Source organism: Eptatretus burgeri, chromosome 11, assembly GCF_056783735.1.
Source record: "Eptatretus burgeri isolate ZD-2024b chromosome 11, Ebu_testis_v1, whole genome shotgun sequence".
Taxonomy (NCBI): domain Eukaryota; kingdom Metazoa; phylum Chordata; class Myxini; order Myxiniformes; family Myxinidae; genus Eptatretus; species Eptatretus burgeri.
In genome coordinates, this window is record NC_140971.1 from 80,998,127 (window position 1) to 81,025,009 (window position 26,883).

Below are 26,883 nucleotides of genomic sequence, written 5' to 3' on the forward strand. Positions count from 1 at the left end.
GCCCCACGTTGGGCGCCGTATCCTCGTCGCCGAGTCTGGAGTCTTGGCTGCTCGCCATCCAAGCTCCCAAGTACCGACAGGACCCTGGTCCCCAGCTCGCCTTTCCCTCCTGGGCTGAGGGGCCGAATAAAGACCCATGGGATCCATTTCATTTTGGGTGTGTGTGTCTGTGTGTGGCCCATCTTTAAGAAGAATTGTTAAGTGCTTTTGCTCACTGTACATTGCCTGCCTGATATTCGTGATTAAGTCTGCACTGTGTATTATTATTGTAAATAAATATCTGTTAAATGTTCCAGTTCGTTGCCTGTCGTTTCTACCATCGACCCAGAACGGTGCGGGCTTGAGAAGTAGTAAGGCCGTTCGTGCCGTAAATTGTTCATTTGGACCGACGGATCTTGGTAATCCCTGCTCGGTTTACACGTGGATCGGGCTCGGTAAATGGCCCGTTCTGCCCGAGGTCCATCGAGGGTGTGGTTTTCCCCGGTAGTTAGACGACGTGGGTACTTAGGTATATTGAAATTAGGCAATTAACCCTACCTCGCACCATCAAAATATTGGCGACCATGGTCCGCTAAGGGACCCGTGACCTTTAAAGTTATCCAAGGGTTACGACCTTGCAATTCTGGGTGTTCGGTGGAGATGACCCTACTATAGCTTACTCCTCGCCACCGAACCCTGGCCCACAACAATATATATATATATATATATATATATATATATATATATATATATATATATATATATATATATATATACACACACAATTGATCCCTCCCACACCCCTCAAGCTGAATAAGCTGCATAAGGCAACCCAAGAAGACCTACACAAGATAAGCGCCATGTTGTTTCGAACCCTTCCCAGAATTCAACAACTATAAAGACGTTCACACATAGTACACACATGAGAATCCCAATGTTACACAACCCCTCAGCTACCGGACCGGTTTCATCGCTTATTGGCGAATCATTAGCGATCACGCAGACAGTAATGCATACCAATGAGGCTCCCGAGTATGTACCATGTGCAAACGTCAAAAGCAGTCAATATATAAATAAAGACCCACCCACTTCTCCCAAAGCCTGGTGTTGGCTTCGTGGTTAGGGTGGTAGCTTGGGATCCCAGGGTCCTGAGTTCAAGCCCCGTTGGCTGCTGAATTAACACCAGGAGGTTGACTCAGCCTGTCATCCTTCCGAGGTCGGCGAAATGAGTGCCAGTGTACTGGTCCCGGTGTATGCCCCGGTTAGAATAGGTGTACCATATCCCTGTGTGTCGTAAGAGGCGACCAGGGTTGGCGTCAGGAAGGGCATCTGGCCATAAAACATTGCCTCAAGAAAAAGCCAAACCCCTGCACAGCAGGGAAAAATGGCTGTAAAAACGGTCATTTATATATTTTTTTCCACTTCTCCCACTGGTGAATGGAGGGAATAGCCAATCAGCTCTCACCTAATCAACTTAGCCCAGGTTCCTCGGATTATATAAATGAATGACTCCTCCCACACTCCTCCAGCCAAAGAAGCTGTGTAAAGCTACCCAAGAAGACCTACACAAGGTAAGTGCTATGCTGTTTCGAACCCTTCCCAGAGTTCCTCAACAACTATAAAGACGTTCACACATAGTACACACATGAAAATCCCAATGCTACACCCCCCTTAGCTACCGACCGGTTTCATCACTTATTGGTGAATCATCAGTGATTGTGCAGACAGCAATGCATACCAATGAGGCTCCCAAGCATGTACCAATTGCAATTGAAAATCAATAGATGAGGAGGAAGGGGTGTTGAGGTCCAAACTCATGGTCAAGTTCCTGGGTGAGATGCTGCAGGAATTGTGGTCAATTACCGAAAGGTTGTTAGATGCTGATCCGTTCATGGAGCGTTTCCTCAAGTTAAAGAGGGGGTTGGATGATGTGCTCCCATACAAGGAGCTACATCGAAGCATGCGGAAATCTGCCAGGCAGCTCTCAATCACAGATTTTTTTTTTCCGCCCTGGTCCATCCATCTCAGGAGCCTCAGGAGCATCAGTTCCCTCCCCTGGTCGTTCCCTTTTCTGCGTCTCCTTCTCATCCTGCCTATCCGATCTCTCCTGCATCCCATTTGGTGAGCGACCCATCAGGATCCTCACCTGCTTCAGCACCCTCACCTCCACACATTCACATCACCCTCACCTGTGTGGTCTTCAAATGACTCCTCTGAGTTCGCTGAATTTTAAATCATCATCATCATCATCATCATTATCATCATTTGAAAGTTACATGTGCTTGTGTAATTGTGCATTTGAAAAGTTTGCCATTTGTGGATTTGCCATTCGCTGCATTTTTCATGAATCAGGAACCACTGGGAACCTATCCCCCCTTTTTCCATTGAAACAATGCCCTGCTACTCATGAAAAGAGGGGGGGGTGGGTAAATAGGAGAGGAAGGGAGACAGTGCAACTCAGGGTGAAAGGTAAAGCAGAACCACAGGGGATAAACGAAGGTAAAAGTGAGAGCCGATGCGGGAGACAGAATTTGCAGTTAGATTCTGTGCAGCTCTGGAACGGGTGATAGATGAATTTAAAACAAATAAAGGGAGAAACTTGGTGAAGGATTTATTAGCCAGGGCCAGAAAGTTAAGAGGGGGATTAGAACAGGTCATGGTGTAGGAGGTTGAGGCATGTGCGGGGTGAGTAGGGAAATTTTGTGTAGGGCGCGTGTGGCCTCAGAAGAGATAACTGAGCCAGAAGAGTCTGTGCCGGATTAGTTGGCCATGCAGTGTGAGAGCAGAGCGGAGCCGGCAATTGCCATCAGCAAAATAAACAGGTACATGGAAAACACAGAGCAATAGTACAACTGCTGACCTGTAGGTAACTCCTGTGAATAAACTAATTTACTCCGGAAGTTGGGTTGCCAAAATTTTCTTCTTTGACAATGGTGCTTGATTGAGTTTAGACTTTGGTTTATATGTCTTGTATTGCGGATTGGACTGTGATCGAGTTTGCACTTGCATGAACGATAAATATTTCTAACATGGCATTGTCATTCGCTCAACCTGAAATCCCCTGATGATGTTCTGCTCAGTGTATTCACTGATGTATGTGTATGGTGCACACGAGTGCATCGGTGAGTGGTTGTGATTTGAGATTGAGAATCTCACTACACACTTATTTTGGTATTTAACATTCGTGAACATTTGATAACTGTCTGTGATTACCCATGTTTATCAACACATTCCTTTGGTATATTCTTGCCTTTTATGAGGATCATCACTCAATTGTCTTTTGTGTGCAACATCCTTGATCTTTGAGCAGCTGGATGCTTTCAAGGGTCTGACAAGCTTATCTGATTTGTTTCTGTCAAATGTGGATGCAATGGGAAGGACCCATACTTCACAAAAACCATCAGTGAATACATCCAGCTTGTTCAGTTTCCTCTCTTACTGGATTTATATTGGTTTTCCTGGTTTAATCCCCTTAACGTGTATTATGGTATCTTGCCTCCCTGGCAATCAAATCAACCCCATGTATATCCCGCAGCAATGCCTGATCTGCCTGAGATTTAGCAGCTTCATTAATTGAGGCTTCTACTGGTTTTGTTACACAGACAGTCAGTGTTTCCCTGGTTTGTGACTTTCCTTTTAGCTTTTTGTATTATTTTCCAAACAAGAGACATTTATCACATGGGAATAGGGGACATCTTTTTGTTCTCCGTCTTTTGGAGTCTGTGTCTCCATCATTGTCTCGATCCACCTGAGCAGTCCTTTTCCGCAGGTATTTAACATTCGTGAATACTATTTGATAACTGTCTGTGATACCAATACTCCTTTGGTATATTGTTGCATATATCATCGAGCCTTTTATGAGGATCATCACTCAATTGTCTTTTGTGTGCAACATCCTAGATCTTTGACCAGCTGGATGCTTTCAAGGGTCTGATAAGCTTATCTGATTTGTTTGTGTCTGTGTATTTTGCATATTCTCTCTTTCATCTGAAAGCTTGGCTTCCTTGTGTGCTTTGCTTTGAGTGGTACTTCAGTCTCATCACATCACCAGGGTGTTCATCTGACATGTTGATTGAGACCTTGAAAAGATAACTGTTTTGTTTTTGTGAATGAAATAAATACATTGTCCACAAGTATTGCCAATTCATACGTTCGGGCAGTTAAAAACTTAAATATTCATTCCAAATAAAAATTATTTTATTAAAGGTTGAGAAACACTAATTACCAATCTTATCATAGTTATTGTGAGTAACAACTAACTTAATTATTTTCCAGATGTTGGAAAGTAAGAATTACTTACATATTATGAATTATGATTGCTGACAAATCCGCAAAACATTCAAACCAGCCAATTGTATCATTTGAAAATCTTCTGTGCTGGAAATCTTATCAAAATTGAAATATATGAGCCTCAATGAAATGTAAGGATAAATGTTTCGCCAGATGAGGGATACCTGCAATATATGCAGATGCCTGTAAAATGACAAACCACACCTAGATAAATGGCAAACAAGTAAATTTCAAATAGGAAGGACCCATACTTCACAAAAAACATGGTCTGCAAAATTCTTGAGAAAAGGGGGTGAAAAGTGGTCTTTGGACTGATAGTTGTACCCCGCACACACAATGCAAAAAGTGGGGTTAACCAATTGGTTCATGTCCATCTGCCCGTCTCTTTTCAGTTTATGATCGAGGAACAGCTTAGTTAAATCGAATGTTATATTTTGAACACGAATCGGAACATGAACCAGAAAATGCACTTGTCATTTATTCGTACTTTGGCTGTGCATTCGTCCCGATCGTGCATGTGCAGAGAGGAGTGAGATAATATTTTACTGTCTGTCTGTCTGGCAGTCAAACAACATTGAAAATCCTTCCAAAGGGGAAACATACTGCATGTTTGGAAGAATGTTATAAAAGACACAAGCAACAGGCAAGAATACCGAATGTAATGTGTTAACTGTTAACCCTTAATAGGTAACCGTCATCCCTCATGCTTCAGTCACATTTGGCTCGGCGGCCGTAGGGTCTAAAAAATCTACAGCCACCAATTATAGGGCGGCCGCAGTATTTCCACGGTCACACAATGTAGCAGTCACATATGTTTTTATTTTTCGGGGAGCCGCACGGCGTATTTAGAAATTGTGGAGACCGAAAACGTGGGGGTGCCGTACGGTCTTTGATTTGATGTCGCACGGTGACCTTAGGGTGTCCCTGCGGCTGCCATAGAATTTTCAAGGCAGATGCAAGATAGCCTCAAGGTGCCCGCAAGGCGACCGCAGGGGGACCCAAAGCCGAACGTAATTTTTTTTTTTGTAATTTTTTGGGGGTTGGCAAAATTCATTTTTCATTGATAAGAGCCGAAGGCAGCCGCACAAATAACGCAAGCCCACCGTACGCCCTACGTACGGTCGACGTGGAACACATCTACATCATGGCTACGGCTTGTCAAATTGCTCCGGCCAACCTAGAAATGAAAAAAGTTATAACTCTGCGCTTTAATTCCACGGAGACCCCTCTGGCCTGTAAAAGATAGCTATACGGCGTAGGGCCACCCTGAGGCCACCTCAGAAACTCTGCGGCCGTCGCACGTTTCTGTCAATTCAGGGGGGGGGTACGGCCGCCGTATCCTAGCCGTCAGCAAATGTGACATGCTTCAGTAACATCTGGGCAACCTGGGGTCTTTTGGACTGTCTCCCCTTTTGGACTCTCTCCCCACCCACCCCCCAAAATATATTAATTTTTAAAAAAATGTTCAAATAATTTGCATATCGAATTGAAACTCTTTGCAATCTTTTTAAGAGTAAAACTAGATTAATTTACTAGAAACAACTATTTTTAATTTTATTTTTAGTAAAAATGTCTAGAAAAAATGTTTAAAAAAAATGTTTTTTGAAAATATATGTTGCGCTTGAGGGTCCTCAAAATCCCAGGTTACCTTTTAAGGGTTGAACAAGGTTGGTTAAAAGATGACTTCCAAATTTTTTATTTTAGAACCTTTAAACTCTTTGTTGCTATTTCATTATACACTAAATATATATATATATATATATATATATATATATATATATATATATATATATATATATATATATATATATATATATATATATATATATATATATATATATATATATATATATATATATATATATATATATATATATATATATATATATATATATATATATATATATATATATATATATATATATATATATATATATATATATATATATACATACTTGAACCCTGGTGTTGGCGCAGTGGTAAGGGCAGTGGCTTGGGACCCAAGAGGTCCTGAGTTCAAGCCCCGTTGGGACACTGAATTAATGAAACGGTTGATAAGGAACGACTCGATTGGCAAGCAAATAGCACCAAACCATCATATTAAACACACACACACACACACACACACACACACACACACCTGGATATGCCAAAAATATCAAATATGTCTGAATTTGACAAATGAACACTTTTTTTTTTTTATCCATCAGAATTGCTGCCACATTCAATTCTGGAGCTTAAATTTTGTAATTCGGTTTAATTTAAGAGATTCCATCCAAAGGTGTGATCCTGGTGTTGGCGCAGTGGTTAGGGCAGCGGCTTGGGATCCAAAAGGTCCTGAGTTCAAGCCCCGTTGGGCCACTGAATTAATACACCAGGGGGTTGACTCAGCCTGTCATCCTTCCGAGGTCGGCGAAATGAGTACCAGTGTACTGGGCCGGTGTATACCCCGGTTAAAATAGGTGTACCATATCCCTGTGTCGTAAGAGGCGACCAGGGTTGCGTCAGGAAGGGCATCCGGCGTAAAACATGTGCCAAATCACTATGCGGATCATACGGATGATCCGCTGTGGCGACCCCTAACGGGAGCAGCCGAAAGAAGAAGAAGAAGAAGGTTTAATTTAAGAGATTCTTGTGGTTATGTCATATGCGGAAATGAAAGAAAGCCATTTATTCTGGGTGTTTCGAGGCGTTTATATGCATTGCAATGTGTCCAGTGATTCCTAGCCACACAATGGAGCTCCGAGATTAATATGGGCTCTGGGTTTTTGGGGGTGCTCTCAAGCCATGAACATGTGCTGGGCTCAAAATGAGGGTCGCTATTAAGCAGAGCGCCAGGGCTATCCAGAGGATGTTGAATGGACCCCAGGGCGTACTTGCACTTCGAGCTACACACCAATATGTTCTGACTCGTAGGCTTCATAATGTCCTCCATTCCCCGGCATGCCAAAGGATGTCAGTGAGTGTCCCGAGTGCCGACTGTGGTCGCAGTGCCTCATCGCGGTTGTAGTAATATGGGTGAAGTGCTATGGTGTTCGTGTAATGACCTTGAAGTGTTGGGAGCTGGGGCCATTGGGAGATCCGGTTCTTCACCAAAAGTGGTTGAAGCGGTTGTGTTGAGGAGGCTGAAGTGGTTGTAGCAGTTCTGGCAAGCTCAAGAGTAGGTTACTGTGGGGATTTTTAGGAGGGCGTCGTAGTGGTTTGTATGAACGGTGTATCATCATGTTGAGTACGGTGAGGGTTTGAGGTGAAATGTCCGTTGAGGAATGGCCTCAGTTTGAATGGGGTAATGGGGCGAGTATGCGAATGAGACTGTCGCTGTGCTGTCTCCTCTATGGCACGCATGTATGTGTGAAGGATAGGTCGTGTGTGAAATAAAGTAAAATAAAATAGATGAAAGAACAGCAAATGGAATTAAACGCCGAACCAAAACCCTCGCAATGCATCTCATCCCATACACCCACAAGACATAATGGAAGGGTTAACTGAATGAATATTAATGAAATAACTGTCTCGGGCATGCTATATGTTGGGTGCCATTGTCATGGGGGATTGCCGCTTTCACAGAACTGCAATAAGTATATGTATGTATGTATGTATGTATGTATATATATGGATACAAACAAATGACATAATAGTGACTGAAGCTTTTCGTGCTGCACTCTTCAGGGTAAAAATCGCAGCAAGTGAAGGAGGAAGTGAAGGCGCGTGCTTTATACGCAGGTCTCAATAAGGTAGATGCTGATTGGTTCAGCCGTAATGACGTCACGGTTAATCCGAACGCACATTGGTCGGCTCATCATCTTCACCTCGAGCTCCCATTGGCTGGAGCAGAGTTCGTCGATGATTGACGTTTGCAACCACATCCTGGAGAGAGGGGGGATGGGTTTCCCCAAAGGTCCATTCACCGTTTGTTACCGTACTTCCCTTGATCTTTCCATACTGAAAGAGACACAGAGATTGTACAAATTCCATTTGGCGACATAATATTGGATCGATGGGAAGGAGGAAGGTTGCTTCCAACATACGTAAATGAAACGAGCTCCGACCTCGGCTCAATATCCTGAACATATCTGCATTGTACTGGTCTGCACAGATAGGGTTGGCAACCAGGTGTTGTGCAATGGCAGATGAAGCAGGTACAGTGGGCAGTGGTTGCTGGATATTTCTACATGCTCGCACTGGTTGTGTTCTAACCCTCAATCTTTCTTCGAATCACCAAAGGGACGTGTTGTTTGATCCGATCAGCCAATCTTAGTGTTGTGCGGCCCACGTACCCAGCTTCACATCGGCACTTAAACTCATAAATAACATTGCTGGTTTGTGAGCTGGGTAGCACATCCTTGTTGACTGATGTCAGCAAATGGTGAGAGGTAAACATTACTCAGGGTTGCACAGCCAGAAACGTGTTGGACACAATGTGTTTGATTTGTACTTCAAACCTTCGTGATGATTGCCCTTTCCAGGGCATCCTGATATAGACTGGACATTTGTCCGGACCAATCTTCCGATCTTTTGTCGTGTTTAGATACTTGTGTATGTATCTCTTAACTATATGCTCAGGATAACCATTCTCACCGAGTATATTCATGATTTTGTCAATTTCAGCAGGAAGATTACAAGGTGAACAAATTCTCTGTGCTCTGTTAACCAGGATATTGATCAAGGGACTTTTGTTTCTCGTGGAGCTGTCGGAGTCCCAGCGAGTATACTGTCCTGTGAAAGTCGGCTTCCGGTAGACGGATGCTGTGAAACCAAGGTTGGATCTATCAACCAACACGTCCAAAAACGGTAACGTACCCACACTTAAACTAGAAAACACAAATTGTTCTTCAACACGTTAACCGAAAAAGAATAAAAGGATACTTTGGGCGTTGGGTTGGCAGGATGGCCTTGAGGTATGCACACTCACCTCGAAGCTGTCTCGTCTAGGTTTGAATCTTGACCTAGCTATAAGCTGGCATCCTGGTGTTTCACAGGCAGGGTGATTCATCAATGTGTGTTGATGGACTCAGATGGATGTTAAACTGGGCATCCTGTCTGCTGGCATTAGTTGGTGGATGTTAAGGATCCCACGGTGTCCTTGGTGAAGAATAGATGAGATATTGCTGGTACCATAACCAAATTCCAAATTCCTGCCCTGACTTCCTGTGGTGACCTGTCTGGGATTGTAACACCAGCCATATAATTGTTTTGACCATGCTCTCTTTAGAGCATAGTCCATGATCTGATCCTTGGATGTTAAGGGAGGTCCTCTTTTCACCTGCTGATATCTGCTAAAGGAGATTACAACTGAGCATCTCTCCACATTGTGGATCAATTCCACATGGGATCTGTGGAGGTGTTTGAGACACAAGGCCTGGATATCCTGAAAATCTCCTGCCTGGGGGTCGATATTTTTCTATTCTTTCTGACGTTGCTTTTAGTTCATACAATCAATGTACACGCTTCCTTCAATCCAATTATCCTTTGCCATTTAGTTCTCACATGAACATTGACATCTGAATGGAATGATGTGATTTTGTCATTGTGGTGCAGCTGTTGTTTGGAAGCAGCTTTTTCAATGCATTTTCCCAACGATGGTATGCAGCCTGTAATTGCACTCAAACATGATAATATCTGTAATTTGTAGGTGCATTCATCACAGCTTTCAAATTATATTTTTGCCTAATGTCACAGTGACAACTACAACGGGAGAGTGCATAGCTCCACTCGGCTGAACAGTTTACGTTTTGTATCCCACTGATAGGCCGGATTCGGATCCAGACCTGAATCGAAATCTAATCGGCTTGTTCTCGTCACCTGCCCAACTCAACCACCTAGTTTTGTCATAACTCGTTCACAACTTTTTGAAATATCTGTGTATATATCGTTTTTGGCCCCATCTTAGTGGTGAAGAATCACTTAAATTTTTTTTTTTAAATCAGATCCAGATCTTCACTAAAATCGAATCAATTCGTCCTTGTCACGCATCCAATATGTTCACTAAATTTCGTCCGAGTCCATTCATAACTTCTTGAGATATCCTGCTTACAGACAGTCAAACAAACAGACAGACGGGGTGCGAAAACAACCTCCATGCAGCTTCAGTGGCAGAGGTAATACATTTTATAAATCCACATGGTTATAACTGGAAAGTTTGCCAATTATGACTAGGAAGTATAAAGGTTAACATAGTCAAATATCATCAGGAATATCTAGTTTCCTTTCCACTGGTTTTTCCAAAATATAATTTTAGTTTTTCTTCGACAGGAATCATGCAGTTACTGAACAAAAATAATGGAGAATACTTGGACTGCCGCGAGCCTAATCTTCCTCTTTTTTTTGTATATCAATTGAAGGCTCGTGGAGTGGCTTTACATAAATCAACCTAAAAACAAATCCCCACATCATGTTCTCTCTCTCTCTTTTTCTATCTCTGTCCTCTCTGTCTCATGATTTGCAGACTTGTAAGAACGTAAGGAACACTAATAGACTCTTGTGAAATTGTTCCAATAATTTCTGTATCGTTCCACGTCTGTGGCTTCATCCTGTGCTTCATTTCGACGAGTCCGGTCATCGGTCTATCGCTTGCGCCCAGAAGTCTGCATTCTGGTGGACTTTTCTGCACTTATATACACCTTAGTGATGACGAACATCTCACAACCCGCTCTAATTCACAAACATCTGAGATAATCTGTTGAGGATTTTTTTTTCCACGTCAATTTTGTATTGTGCATTCATGGTAAATTGTGATGCATCGTGAACCCACGATTAGATGTCCTCGTTGTATAAATAAAATGTGGCCATGTACATCTCCGAATTTTACAAAGGAACTGAACATATAGGCTTGCTCAGAACATTATCATGTTGCATCACGTCACAATGTTGTAATCGTAAAATGCAAGTCGTGCTGTGACCATGTGTGCATTCTGAGATAGTTGTAAGCTATATGCAAGGTAGGCATGGGTCTGTAAACATCAACCACCTCGTGAGCTCCGGACACAATTTGCATCTGGAAGCATAATATCATCAGTGGAAGAGCGCCGTGCAATAAAACCACCTGTCCATTATGTGTGTCAAACTGAAATTTTTATTGTTGCTTTTGTGGAATGTTAAAAGGTGCTGGGAGAGACGGTCACATAAAATTCACATTTCTTTTGCATAAAATGTTTTGTTTGCGTGGAACTCGGCAATAAATACTTCACTCCATTTGGCACGGCTCAGACGCATACACAGACAATACCGCAAGAGTCTTTGGCTTGCATGACAAGAGAAAGTTGAAATCACATGGTCACAGCAGTATGGAGTGGAATGAAAAACTAGTGATATAAAAAATAAACAAAAACAAAACAACCTCAGAATGAAGAAAAAGCATATTTACACTCATTTACTTTTTTAGTAAATGCACCGAATGTGGCTACTTGACAGTATTTACATTCCAGGGCAATTCAAAGTATAATTTTGCAAATATTTTGCAAAGGAGGGAGGTGGTGGGGGGGGGGGTAATGAAATGACCTTAACCGCAATACAGTAATTTCACAATTCCAAGTGCCAAACACGACCATAGTTGCTTTTTTAATCAAATTTTGTGGGGTTTTTTTTATACATAATCTACTTTAAAAATACTGATAAATAGATCTACCTATCTTTATTCAAGGCTTCCTGTACAAAATCCTTTCGATGACTTAAAATAGTGAAAAGCCATCTTTTGTTTGTCTGCAACAGTACAAAGATGTAGCTTTAAAATGTCCAATGATGTTCTGGGACTAGAAATGCAGGTGTGAATGTGAATAGGTTCCTCAAAACATTGAATCCCTCTCATCGGTTCGATCACCACCTTATTCCGTCTGTACAGGGTCCATGGAAGGGTGAGCATGCCGAAGGATCTACGCTTGGAACTGGCTCACAAACTCCAGTGCTGCATCGTAGCAGAAACGGTACTGGTCCTACGAAGCAGGAAGAGACATAATTAAAATCATTTTAGTGGGTAGGGCAATATGACATCTTTTGAGGAGATGTTTTGCCAAAAATCTCATCTCTAAAGGTTAACTTCCCTTTTGGAGGGGGGCACCCGCTACGGAGAGGACATTCAAGATTGTACAACACTTTTTGAAAAGATTAGGTCATTGTTTGTCAGAAAACACACCAAATTGGAAATGTCTGTCTAAATCTACAGGGGAACTGCATTGGCAACATCACAGCACCTCCCAGAAATGAGTCAACCATGTATTTGTACCTACAAGGTTCATCCGTCTCCCAGAAAGCAGATAAAATTAATAGCTGAATTCCATGAAGACATGTATTAATGTGATGTGTAGATACATAGAATCATGAACATTCCTGTGTATTTTACATACAATATGTAATGAAATTAATATTTCATTAAAATAGAATACAAAAGTAAGCATACTGCGAGAAAGAAAGAAAAAGAAAAACAAGGAACGTCAACACAGGAGGAGTCATTAGGCCCATCAAAGCCTACACAATGGTTGCCAACTTATGGTTGTTTATCTATGCTATGTCGTTTTTAAATGCTGAGCATCAAGCAAAGAAGCAGCAGGAACCATTTTAAAAGCCAGTGGTATGACATGGTCAGGGTTCAAACCACCAAACTCAGAGAAGATGCTCTAACCATTACACTACGGAGTCTGGTTTAGACGTCACATTAACTATTACAGATTTGACTGCGACTAGGACGGGGGCTCGGATGAGGAAGAGAACTTGGACTGAGACTAGGACGGGGACCAGGACTGGGACGAGGACGAGGATTAGGACTAGATCAGTGAACTGGAGGACTCCTCAACCTGTTGCATTATTTTTCCGTTCTTTGTGATTTAAAGCCATTGTACTCTAGTGAACTATTAAATTTTGTCTCTCCCTTTATTATTTGGTCTTCCTCTGTTCTTTTGATATACTCCGGGTCCTTCTCCAGGCTGTTCGTTTGTAGTTTTTGGAGTCCGTTCTTGTTGTTATGTTCAGTCCAGTTCCATTTCAGTTTTTGTTTTGACAAAAACGTATTGAAATTTATTTTTCTGTCTGACCCATTATTTTTGTCATGCTAAGACCACATCATTCCATGGCACTTTGCTTGGTGATCAATTTTTGCTCAATCCTTTCTGCACAAGACCACATTTCACGGCAATACGTTAATGCTGGTATTATGCACAGATTGTATATTTAGCTCAAGTTCGCGAAGTGAAAAGTGGAGTTCAGCAAAAAGTTGCGTATGTATGTACAACATACGTGTCTGCATTTTGTTATTCCCTTTTTTGAATGACACATTTATCACTTGTCAGATCGACACAAAATTTTCACCATAGATTGAAACTTGGATCCTGTTCCATGGGGAATGTGTGATTTTTTTATCATGTCATAATAATTGCATAAGTAGAACACTACATCCAATCAGTATGAAAATGTTTAAGGGTCATCTAGGGGTAAATAACAGGAAAAAATTGATTTCGTCATTGGTCACGTGGTTCGGCAGCCATATTAAAAAAAAAACTTCAAAAATCTCCAAAATGGCTGAACAGATTGAGGAAAAACTTTACAGGTATGACTGCCTATCTTTGACAAACAAAAAGTTCACCTATTACGTCATGGGTCACATTGTTTGGCAGGATTTACCCGAAAAAATCTTCTTCTCCAGAATGGCTGGACAGATCGAGGGGAAATTTCACACACATGTTTTCCAAGCCTTGGGGATATCAGTGTGTTCATAAATAATTGATAGGTCACATGGTTTGGCAGCCATATTGGATTGAAGGAAAATATTTAGAAAATTATCTCTGTTGAACCACTGCATCAATCAATGTGACAATTCAAAAATTTTATGTCATTGTGACGGTGAATACGTGTTTTAAATTTCAACCTGATGGGACACATGTTCTGGCAGCCAGAATTATTTAATTTTTTGATGTGGTTTCTTTTCGATTTTTTTTTTTTTGAATAAGGCTCACTTGGCTGCACATGGATGGGTTTGAATGTAGAGGAGTAGCAGTTGAAACCCAAATCCTATCCAGGTTCCTCCTGATGACTTCATCTTTGCTTTTTGCTTGTTTGGGTTCCTTCTGATGCAGTGCAGTACCTATTTTATTTGGTCTTCCATTTGATTTTAATTTAATTTATTTTTAAATCCCATTCTGAATTCAATTGAACAAAGAGGATGTAATGGGTCAGGTGTCCAATCAAAGCGGGACATCTTGGTACCCGGTCATCACTGCCGGCAGTTATAAAGTGGCAGTTCTGGTGTTAAGTGCGCCCATCGAAAACCATTCAACGGAGGAAATTGAAGAAACTTTACCACGTTTCATGACTATCTGATATAGTGCAAATTATTTGGATGACACACACTCCCACTCAGAACTTACGTGGTGAATTAAACAAAGCCCAATGGACAGAGATAATGTTACTTCCTCGCATAAGAAATTAGAATCATTTTAATCGCTTTAGCCTTTATTGTGATCGGCTGGTGAAAAAAAAAAAGTGAATAAGAAGTACAATTTGGCATTTTAACGATCTCCCGATTTATACTTTGGCGATCTATTCTGGAATCTTTATCAGCCTTGGTAGTTATGAAAACATTGAAGAACGAGAATAAAAGCGACTTTGTAAAGGACTATGAATGTACTCTGTGGCAAACTTTTTAAAGTATAATTTATACACGTTTTCTTCAATTCAGCAACCATCAGTCTGAATTTCTTGCTCTTTTTCTATAGTAATTAAAATGTTTTTTGTCCTCATCATATTGTCTTTCTTCAGATGGTCTCATTCCAAATTTAGCTCGTCTATCACGATTTCCCGTTCTTCAGTGCTGTTTGAAATTGAAACAGTCACCCGCGAATCGTAGGCATAGCTTATTCGTTCTTTGTTGACATTTATTTCTTTATTCTCGCAATTTAGCCATTGGAACACTCCTTCTAGGCATGTAGTGATTATTGATGAAATATTTCCTCCCTGTCTGACACCTCTTTCGATCTTGTTCTTTCCACTACTTTGGTGCAATTTCAAGGTTGTTTTTTTTTCCACCACTGCAGACTTCGCTTCTTATGTTGATACGTCTAGACGACGTTTAGGTGATTATAGAGTTTGCACGACAGGATTTGTTTCCCACCGTCAAAAGCTTTTTCATAATCAATAGATGGCATGTGCAAAGGCAGTTTATATTCTCATAATTTTTCCACACGCTGATTTACTGTTTGAAGGTGATACATTGTTCAGTATGCATTTGTGAAATCTGCTTCCTCTGGTGGTTGTTTGTTGTCCATTTCACAAGTCAGTTATTTATAGCTTTTGGAAGCAATCTATAAATACAGAAGAGCAGACTAATTGGACAGTAATTTTTCAGGTCCATGTTATTGTAGTTTTTTGGTGGATTATTACCTGGTAGCCAACAACACCAGACTGGCTCTTGCTAGACACCCTGCCAGCTGTGCCAACAGTCTTGCATCGTTGGCGACCTGGATTGGTACCAGGTTTGAGTTTTTTTTCATGCAAGTGGGATTTTCCTTCATTTTCCAGGCACTCTGTGAATAGTTTGGCCAATTTACCTTGGGACAGTTCACCATCATGTTTGAGTGCGTCTGTAACAATTTCATTTTCTCCGGGTGGCTTTTGCCTTTTCAGGCTTTTTGATGTAAACCGGATCTCGTCACCAGTCACTGGCAGGATGGCTAAATTGTTTGCTTTGTGGTATACCGGTAATTATTTGGCACACTTAACAATGCCATTTCTGTTTGTGAAAATAGGTTTCCATTTTATTCTTTTTGTGAAAAAAATCTCAGCATGTCCTGTCAATTGCACTCCGCTTGAAGCTTTTAAGCTCGTGCTGTTCTCAATGATTTTTTTTCCAGTTTCTTTAGTGTTGAAGTCTCTTATGTCCTGTCTAATCTTCTTCCTTAGAATATAATTTGGTTCACAGTGTTCAACCTTTTTTTTTTAACTGTAGCACTTCCTCTAAATTATTCGCTTTCCATTAGGTTTTTTTTGGTTATTTCTGATAACTTGTTCTTGTCGGCAGCCTTTTTCTTTCTTTACAATTGTTGAGGCTGTCGCTTTTACCGCCATTGTCAGTTGATAGATGCATTATTAATTTTTTTTGAGATGCTAAATTCAGCTGTTAAGCACAATTTTCAATCCTGTTGTTCATTTTTGCAATCCAGACGCATCAATTTTTCCTTGTGCATTTCTCATATTTCTTGATATTTATAGTTTTAGGTTAAGTACTCCAGTTTAAACTTTTCAAGTCGATGGTATATGCCTGGTGTTGGCTTAGTGGCTAGATTGGTGGGCTTAGGATCCTTGAATCCTGAGTGCAAATCCTGCTTGGGTGTTGAATTAATACCAGGTGGGGTTGACTCTGCCTGTCATTCTTCTGAGGTTGGGAAAATGAGTGCCAGCTTACTGGTATCCTGTGTCAAAGTGGATACCCGTCCAGGATTGTGCCCAATAGCCTAGGAAACTGCTTAGGCAGCACCAACTCTCTGCACAGAGTATGGTCCCAATGGATGGATGGTGGGCTTGGGATCTGAGGGTGGAATTTGCAAGGATGTACCATGCTCCGATGCCATTGCATCAGCGGTGCCCTCATACTTGGTCGCAGTGGTGATGCACTATTGTTCATAGCCAATTGAAAGCATGAAATCATGCCATCACAATAAGCGGACGTGTGTGTGCGTGCTTATGTGTATGTGTATGTGTATGTATATATATATATATATATATGTATATATATATATATATATATATATATATATATATATATATATATATATATACCAGTGCACTGGGATGGTGTATACCCTGGTTAAAATAGGTGTACCATATCCCTGTGTCGTAAGAGGCGACAAGGGTTGCGTCAGGAAGGGCATCCGGCATAAAACATGTGCCAAATCACTATGTGGATCATATGGATGATCCGCTATGGCGACCCCTAACGGGAGCAGCCCAAAGAAGAAGAAGATATATATATATATATATATATATATATATATATATATATATATATATATATATATATATATATATATATATATATATATATATATGCACTGTCACATACGTTGTTTGACTTGTTGACCTCAATGAAATCCATCTGCTTTTGTTGCTCCATGTGCACTTACCCATGTCCATTTTTATGATGCCTTATTTTGTGTTCACGAAGTATAATTTTACTTACCATTAGCAATGTCCATGAATGTGCTTCCTTTCTTGGTTCTTTTGCTGATTTCAGAAAAAGTTCTCACGCACTTTGGCATCAATGTTTTCCCGTAGGGACAGTGTTTTTTGTTCGACAAGCATTTAGACGTTCCTCCACTTGGTTAAAGATTTCTGCCACTTCTTCCTCTTCGTGAATTTTCATTGGGGTGTAGATTTTAATGATTTTCTGATGATGTTTCTTCATCAATTTAATAATCAGTCATCAGACATACTCTTTCAACAAATATCATTTATCAGACTCAGCGGAATAATGATTAGAGCGACCGCGCTGTATCACTGGGAGATTGAAGGCACAGTCAGTGGCATGAACTTAACCCAGCCAAGTCCTACCAAATACTTTTAAAACTAGAAGGTCACTCGGTAGAGCACCTACCTCCGCCAAGTAATGCCTGATCCACGAGAACATATCAAGCCCATTACATTTTTAAAATATCATGATATACAGTACGATATCGTATTTGGCCCTATCTCTCAATGGTAAAGAATTATTTTAAAAATTAAATAATTCTCGTATCCAGATTTGCATTTGCATATTCACCAAAATCGAAACAATTTGTCCTTGCCACACACCCAACCTGTCCACAAAGTTTCATCCGAATTTGTCCGCAACTTTTTGAGATATCGTGCAATATATTAGTTTAGCCCCATCTCTCAATGGTGAAGAATCACTTAAAAAATTATCAGATTCGGATCCGGATTCGGATCGTCACCAAAATTGAACCAATTGTTCCATGTCACAAATCCAACCAGCTCACCAAGTTTCATCCGAATCTGTCCAACATTTTGAGATTTCGTGCTATATATAGTTTTTGGCTCAATCTCTCAATGGTGAAGAATCACTTAGAAAATTACAGTACCCGGATCCAGATACGGATCTTCACCAAAATCTAATCAGTTTGTCCTTGTCACACACCACACCGAACCTGTCCACAAAATTTCATCCAGATTCCTTCCACAACATCTTGAGATATCCTGCACACAAACAAACAAACACAAACAGACAAACAAACAAGAAGATGTCATGCAGAGCATGATACTCTTCTCCTTTCGGCTTGCTCCCGTTAGGGGTCGCCACAGCGGATCAGCCGTCTCCTTTTCGCTCTATCCTCCACATCTTCCATTGACACTCCAACCACCCGCATGTCCGCCCTCACCGCATCCATGAACCTCTTCTTTGGCCTTCCTCTTCTCCTCCTGCCTGGCGGCTCCATCTTCAACATCCTTCTCCCGATATACTCCGTTTCCCTCCTGTGCACATGTCCAAACCATCTCAATCTCACCTCTCTCACTTTGTCTCCAAACCGTCCTACCTGCGCTGTCCCTCTAATATACTCATTTCTTATCCTATCCATCCTCATCACTCCCAACGAGAATCGCAGCATCTTTAACTCTGCCACCTCCAGCTCCGCTTCCTGTCTTTTTGTCAGCGCCACCGCCTCCAAACCATACAACATAGCTGGTCTCACTACCGTCTTGTATACTTTCCCCTTCACTCTTGCAGCTACCCTTCTGTCACAAATCACTCCTGTAACTCTTCTCCATCCACTCCATCCTGCCTGCACTCTCTTTTTCACTTCTCTCCCACACTCTCCGTTACTTTGGACAGTTGATCCCAAGTATTTAAACCAATCCACCTTCCCCACCTCAACTCCTTGCAACTGCACCATACCACCACCCTCCCTCTCATTTACGCACATGTACTCTGTCTTACTCTGACTGACTATCATTCCCCTTCTCTCCAGTGCGTACCTCCACCTCTCAAGGCTCGATTCAGCCTGCTCCCTACTCTCCCTACAGACCATGATGTCATCCGCGAACATCATAGTCCATGGAGACTCCAGTCTGATCTTGTCTGTCAACCTGTCCATCACCATTGCAAACAGGAAAGGGCTCAGAGTCGATCCTTGGTGCAATCCCACTTTTACCTTAAACCGGTCCGTCATTCCTACCGCACACCTCACCGCTGTCACACTGTCCTCATACATATCCTGCACGATCCTCACATACTTCTCCACCACTCCTGACTTCCTCATACAATGCCACAACTCCTCTCTTGGCACCCTATCATAAGCTTTCTCTAAATCCACAAACACACAATGTAACTCCTTCTGGCCTTCCCTATACTTCTCCATCAACATTCTCAAAGCAAACATCGCATCAGTGGTGCTCTTTCCTGGCATAAACCCATATTGCTGCTCACAGATTAAATCGTCACCTCTCCTCTCAACCTCGCTTCCACTACTCTTTCCCACAACTTCATGGTGTGGCTTAACAACTTTATCCCTCTGTAATTTCCACAGCTCTGCACATCACCCTTATTCTTGAAAATCGGAACCAGTACACTTAATCTCCACTCCTCCGGCATCCTCTCACTTTCCAAGACTTTATTAAACAATCTGGTTAACAACCCCACTGCCATCTCTCCTAATCACTTCCATGCCTCCACTGGTATACCATCTGGGCCAACCGCCTTTCCACTTTTCATCTTCTTCATAGCAGTCCTCACTTCATCCTTACTGATCCACCCCACTTCCAGATTCACTATCTCCACCTCTTCCAACCTTCTCTCTCTCTCATTTTCTTCATTCATCAGCTCCTCAAAGTACTCCATCCACCTTCTCAACACACTCTCCTCGCTTGTCAGCACATTCCCATTTACGTCCTTTATCACCCTAACCTGCAGCACATCCTTCCCAGCTCGGTCCCTCTGTGTTGCCAATCGGTATAAATCCTTTCCCCCTTCTTTTGTATCCAACTTCTCATACAGCTCGCCATATGCCTTTTCCTTGGCCTTTGCCACCTCTTCTCTTTGCCTTTCGCCGCCACTCCTTGTACTCCTGCCAACTTTCTTCATCTCTCTGACTATCCCACTTCTTTTTCACCAACCCCTTCTTCCTTATACTTTCCTGTACTTCCTCGTTCCACCACCAAGTCTGCTTATCTTCCTTCCTCTGTCCAGATGTCACACCAAGTACCTTCCTTGCTATCTCGCTCACCACTTCTGCTGTAGTTGCCCAATCATCCCACCCATCTTTACCACCATCCAACACCTGTCTCGCCTCCTCCCTAAATTCCACACATCAGTCTTCCTCCTTCAGCTTCCACCATCTGGTCCTTGGTTCAGCCCTCACTCTCTTCCTCAACCTCACCTCTAAAGTCATCCTACAGACCACCAATCGATGCTGTCGAGCTACACTCTCCCCTGCCACAACCTTACAGTCTCTGATCTCTTTCAGGTTGCATCTCCTGCTTAAGATGTAATCCACCTGTGTGCACTTTCCTCCACTCTTGTATGTCACCCTGTGTTCCTCCTTCTTGAAATACGTATTTACCACTGCCATTTCCATTCTTTTTGCAAACTCTACCACCATTTGCCCTTCCACATTTCCTTGTTGAGACCGTACCTATCCATCACCTCCTCATCCTCTTTATTCCCTTCCCCAACATGTCCATTGAAATCTGCTCCAATCACCACTCTTTCATCCTTGGATACACTCTCCACCACTTCATCTAACTCACTCCAGAAATCTTCTTTATATTCCATCTCACACCCCATATGTGGGGCATATGCACTGATGACATTCATCATCACCCCTTCAATTTCCAACTTCACACTCATCACTCGGTCCGACACTCTCCTCACCTCCAATACCCTCTTGACATAATCTTCCTTCAGGATTATCCCGACACCATTTCTCCTCCCATCCACACCATGGTAGAACAGTTTGAAACCACCTCCAATGCTCCTTACCTTACTCCCCATCCACTTGGTCTCTTGTACACACAGTATGTCCACCTTTCTTCTCTCCATCATATCAGCCAACTCTCGCCCTTTGCCAGTCATCGTCCCAACATTCAGAGTTCCAACTCTCACCTCCACACTTCTACCCTTCCCCCTCTCCCACTGCCTCCGGACTCGCCTTCCCCTCCTTCGCCCAGCAGTAGAACAATTTCCACTGGTACCCAGCTGACCACCGGTACCGTGGCGGTCGTTGGTAACCCGGGCCTCGACCAATCCGGTATGGAAATTCGTTTTGTTGTCCGCATAATGATTTGGCATAGGTTTTTACGCCGGATGCCCTTCCTGACGCAACCCTGGTCGCCTCTTACGACACACAGGGATATGGTACACCTATTCTAACCGGGGCATACACCCTGATCTGATCTGATTGTATACCCTGGTTAAAATACATATATATATATATATATATATATGTATGTGTATATATATGTATATACCAAGTCGGATAACACCAGGGGGTTGACTCAGCCTGTCATCCTTCCGAGGTCGGCGAAATGAGTACCAGTGTACTGGGCCGGCGTATACCCCGGTTAAAATAGGTGTACCAGATCCCTATGTTGTAAGAGGCAACCAGGGTTGCGTCAGGAAGGGCATCCGGTGTAAAACATGTGCCAAATCACTATGCAGATCATATGGATGATCCGCTGTGGCGATCCCTCACGGGAGCAGCCGAAAGAAGAAGAAGATATATATATATCCAGCGGATCATCCATATATATATATATATATATATATATATATATATATATATATATATATATATATATATATATATATATATATATATATATATATATATATATATATATATATATGATACACTATATATATATATATATATCCAGCGGATCATCCATATATATATATCTTCTTCTTCTTCTTTCGGCTGCTCCCGTGAGGGATCGCCACAGCGGATCATCCATATGATCCGCATAGTGATTTGGCACATGTTTTACACCGGATGCCCTTCCTGACGCAACCCTGGTTGCCTCTTACAACATAGGGATCTGGTACACCTATTTTAACCGGGGTATACACCGGCCCAGTACACTGGTACTCATTTCGCCGACCTCGGAAGGATGACAGGCTGAGTCAACCCCCTGGTGTTATCCGACTTGGTATATACATATATATATATACACATATATATATATATATATATATATATATATATATATATATATATATATATATATATATATATATATATATATATATATATATATATATATATGTATTTTAACCAGGGTATACAATCAGATCAGATCAGGGTGTATGCCCCGGTTCGAATAGGTGTACCATATCCCTGTGTGTCGTAAGAGGCGACCAGGGTTGCGTCAGGAAGGGCATCCGGCGTAAAAACCTATGCCAAATCATTATGCGGACAACAAAACGAATTTCCATACCGGATCGGTCGAGGCCCGGGTTACCAACGACCGCCACCGGTACCGGTGGTCAGCAGGGTACCAGTGGAAATTGTGCTACTGCTGGGCGAAGGAGGAGAAGGAGACGGGGAAGGCGAGTCCGGAGGCAGTGGGAGAGGGGGAAGGGTAGAAGTGTGGAGGTGAGAGTTGGAACTCTGAATGTTGGGACGATGACTGGCAAAGGGCGAGAGTTGGCTGATATGATGGAGAGAAGAAAGGTGGACATACTGTGTGTACAAGAGACCAAGTGGATGGGGAGTAAGGCGAGGAGCATTGGAGGTGGTTTCAAACTGTTCTACCATGGTGTGGATGGGAGGAGAAATGGTGTCGGGATAATCCTGAAGGAAGATCATGTCAAGAGGGTATTGGAGGTGAGGAGGGTGTCTGACCGAGTGATGAGTGTGAAGTTGGAAATTGAAGGGGTGATGATGAATGTCATCAGTGCATATGCCCCACATATGGGGTGTGAGATGGAATATAAAGAAGATTTCTGGAGTGAGTTAGATGAAGTGGTGGAGAGTGTATCCAAGGATGAAAGAGTGGTGATTGGAGCAGATTTCAATGGGCATGTTGGGGAAGGGAATAAAGAGGATGAGGAGGTGATGGGGAGGTACGGTCTCAACAAGAGAAATGTGGAAGGGCAAATGGTGGTAGAGTTTGCAAAAAGAATGGAAATGGCAGTGGTAAACACGTATTTCAAGAAGAAGGAGGAACACAGGGTGACATACAAGAGTGGAGGAAAGTGCACACAGGTGGACTACATCTTAAGTAGGAGATGCAACCTGAAAGAGATTAGTGACTGTAAGGTTGTGGCAGGGGAGAGTGTAGCTCGACAGCATCGATTGGTGGTCTGTAGGATGACTTTAGAGGTGAGGTTGAGGAAGAGAGTGAGGGCTGAACCAAGGACCAGATGGTGGAAGTTGAAGGAGGAAGACTGTTGCGTGAAATTTAGGGAGGAGGTGAGACAGGCGTTGGATGGTGGTAAAGATGGGTGGGATGATTGGGCAACGACAGCAGAAGTTGTGAGCGAGATAGCTAGGAAGGTACTTGGTGTGACATCTGGACAGAGGAAGGAAGATAAGGAGACTTGGTGGTGGAATGAGGAAGTACAGGAAAGTATAAGGAAGAAGGGGTTGGCGAAAAGAAGTGGGATAGTCAGAGAGATGAAGAAAGTTGGCAGGAGTACAAGGAGTGGCGTCGAAAAGCAAAAAGAGAGGTGGCTAAGGCCAAGGAAAAGGCATATGACGAGCTGTATGAGAAGTTGGATACAAAAGAAGGGGAAAAGGATTTATACTGATTGGCAAGACAGAGGGACCGAGCTGGGAAGGATGTGCTGCAGGTTAGGGTGATAAAGGACGCAAATGGGAATGTGCTGACGAGCGAGGAGAGTGTGTTGAGAAGGTGGATGGAGTACTTTGAGGAGCTGATGAATGAAGAAAATGAGAGAGAGAGAAGGTTGGAAGAGGTGGAGATAGTGAATCTGGAAGTGGGGTGGATCAGTAAGGATGAAGTGAGGACTGCTATGAAGAAGATGAAAAGTGGAAAGGCGGTTGGCCCAGATGATATACCAGTGGAGGCATGGAAGTGCTTAGGAGAGATGGCAGTGGGGTTGTGAACCAGATTGTTTAATAAAATCTTGGAAAGTGAGAGGATGCCGGAGGAGTGGAGATTAAGTGTGCTGGTTCCGATTTTCAAGAATAAGGGTGATGTGCAGAGCTGTGGAAATTACAGAGGGATAAAGTTGTTAAGCCACACCATGAAGTTGTGGGAAAGAGTAGTGGAAGCTCGGTTGAGAGGAGAGGTGATGATCTGTGAGCAGCAATATGGGTTTATGCCAGGAAAGAGCACCACTGATGCGATGTTTGCTTTGAGAATGTTGATGGAGAAGTATAGGGAAGGCCAGAAGGAGTTACATTGTGTGTTTGTGGATTTAGAGAAAGCTTATGATAGGGTGCCAAGAGAGGAGTTGTGGCATTGTATGAGGAAGTCGGGAGTGTTGGAGAAGTATGTGAGGATCGTGCAGGATATGTATGAGGACAGTGTGACAGCGGTGAGGTGTGCGGTAGGAATGACGGACCGGTTTAAGGTTAAAGTGGGATTGCACCAAGGATCGACTCTGAGCCCTTTCCTGTTTGCAATGGTGATGGACAGGTTGACGGACGAGATCAGACTGGAGTCTCCATGGACCATGATGTTCGCGGATGACATCATGATCTGTAGGGAGAGTAGGGAGCAGGCTGAATCGAGCCTTGAGAGGTGGAGGTACGCACTGGAGAGAAGGGGAATGTTAGTCAGTAGGAGTAAGACGGAGTACATGTGCGTAAATGAGAGGGAGGGTGGTGGTATGGTGCAGTTGCAAGGAGTTGAGGTGGGGAAGGTGGATTGGTTTAAATACTTGGGATCAACTGTCCAAAGTAACGGAGAGTGTGGGAGAGAAGTGAAAAAGAGAGTGCAGGCAGGATGGAGTGGGTGGAGAAGAGTTGCAGGAGTGATTTGTGACAGAAGGGTAGCTGCAAGAGTGAAGGGGAAAGTATACAAGACGGTAGTGAGACCAGCTATGTTGTATGGTTTGGAGTCGGTGGCGCTAACAAAAAGACAGGAAGCAGAGCTGGAGGTGGCAGAGTTAAAGATGCTGCGATTCTCGTTGGGAGTGACGAGGATGGATAGGATAAGGAATGAGTGTATTAGAGGGACAGCGCAGGTAGGACGGTTTGGAAACAAAGTGAGAGAGGCGAGATTGAGATCGTTTGGACATGTGCACAGGAGGGAAACGGAGTATATCGGGAGAAGGATGTTGAAGATGGAGCCGCCAGGCAGGAGGAGAAGAGGAAGGCCAAAGAAGAGGTTCATGGATGCGGTGAGGGCGGACATGCAGGTGGTTGGAGTGTCAATGGAAGATGTGGAGGATAGAGCGAAATGGAGACAGTTGGTCCGCTGTGGCGACCCCTCACGGGAGCAAGCCGAAAGAGGAAGAAGAAGATATATATATATATATATATATATATATATATATATATATATATATATATATATATATATATATATATATATATATATATATATATATATATATTCAGTGGCCCAACGGGGCTTGAACTCAGGACCTTTTGGGTCCCAAGCCGCTGCCCTAACCACTGCGCCAACACCAGGCGTTATGCAGAGCATGATACATACTTGCAAAATCCATAAACAAATTTGCCCTCAAAAATAATAGGTGGTTGAATTGAATGACCAAATTGGCAACTCATCTTAAAATTTCAAGTGAATCGGATGAAAAGTGACAATTTTAGAAATACCACCCTAGTTTTTGACCTTGGGCCAATGTTGACTTTTTGGTCGAAGTTGACCTTAAAAATAATTGGTTAGTTGAATTTAGTGACAAATATAAATCTTCTTCAAATTTCAAGTCAATCAGATTAAAATTGAGGATTTTAGAAATACCACCTTAGTTGTTGACTTTTGGCCTATGTTGACCTTTTGGGCCATGTTAACCACAAAAATAATTGGCTGGTTGAATTCAGTGACCTGAAATATAAATCTTCTTCAAATTTTAAGTCAATCAGATGAAAATTGAGGATTTTAGAAATCTCACCAAAGTTGTTGACCTTTGGCCTATATTGACCTTTTGACCTCAAAAACAATAGGCTTCTTCCTTTTGACAAACTCTCCCATGTGGTGAAGTTTCGTGAAGATCGGTTTAAAATTGTGACTTGTCGGCGACAAACAGACAGATAGACAATAACAAAATCGAGTGACCAATATACAGTCATGCGCCACTTAACGACGGGGTTACGTTCTGAGAAACGCGTCGTTATGCGACGTCGTCGTTGTGCGAACATCATTTTTTTTTTTCGTTTTCGAACATCGTACTTACACAAAACTACACACTTAGGCTATATGGTATAGCCTATTGCTCCTCGGATACAAACCTGTACAGCATGTTACTGTACTGAATACTGTCGGCAATTGTAACACACATCCAAGAGAGACGGAAGACACTCACTCCTAATTAACTCCGAACAAACTCTGGCAGCCCACCATTTGCAGGGATGCAGTCTTTGTTGCATCCCTGCAAACATCACCCAAGAGAGTGGCCATTCCTTCACATAACCCAAACGTGTACAAACATAGGAGTCCACAAAGCGAGACACATCAGCAGGAACCAAAGTGGTTTTACCTTTGTCCTGT

The 26,883-nt window shown here is 42.4% G+C and overlaps 1 protein-coding gene across 1 annotated transcript in view; it reads right to left on the reverse strand.

The window, feature by feature from the left end:
- Positions 1-11,318: 11,318 nt before the first annotated feature.
- LOC147017488 (receptor-type tyrosine-protein phosphatase mu-like) overlaps positions 11,319-26,883 on the reverse strand; it is a 513,419-nt gene continuing 497,854 nt past the window's right edge. The window contains exon 32 of the mRNA XM_085847977.1: positions 11,319-12,197. Coding sequence (XP_085704103.1) covers positions 12,138-12,197 — 60 coding nt within the window. The 3' untranslated portion in view covers positions 11,319-12,137. The remainder of the gene's footprint in view (positions 12,198-26,883) is intronic.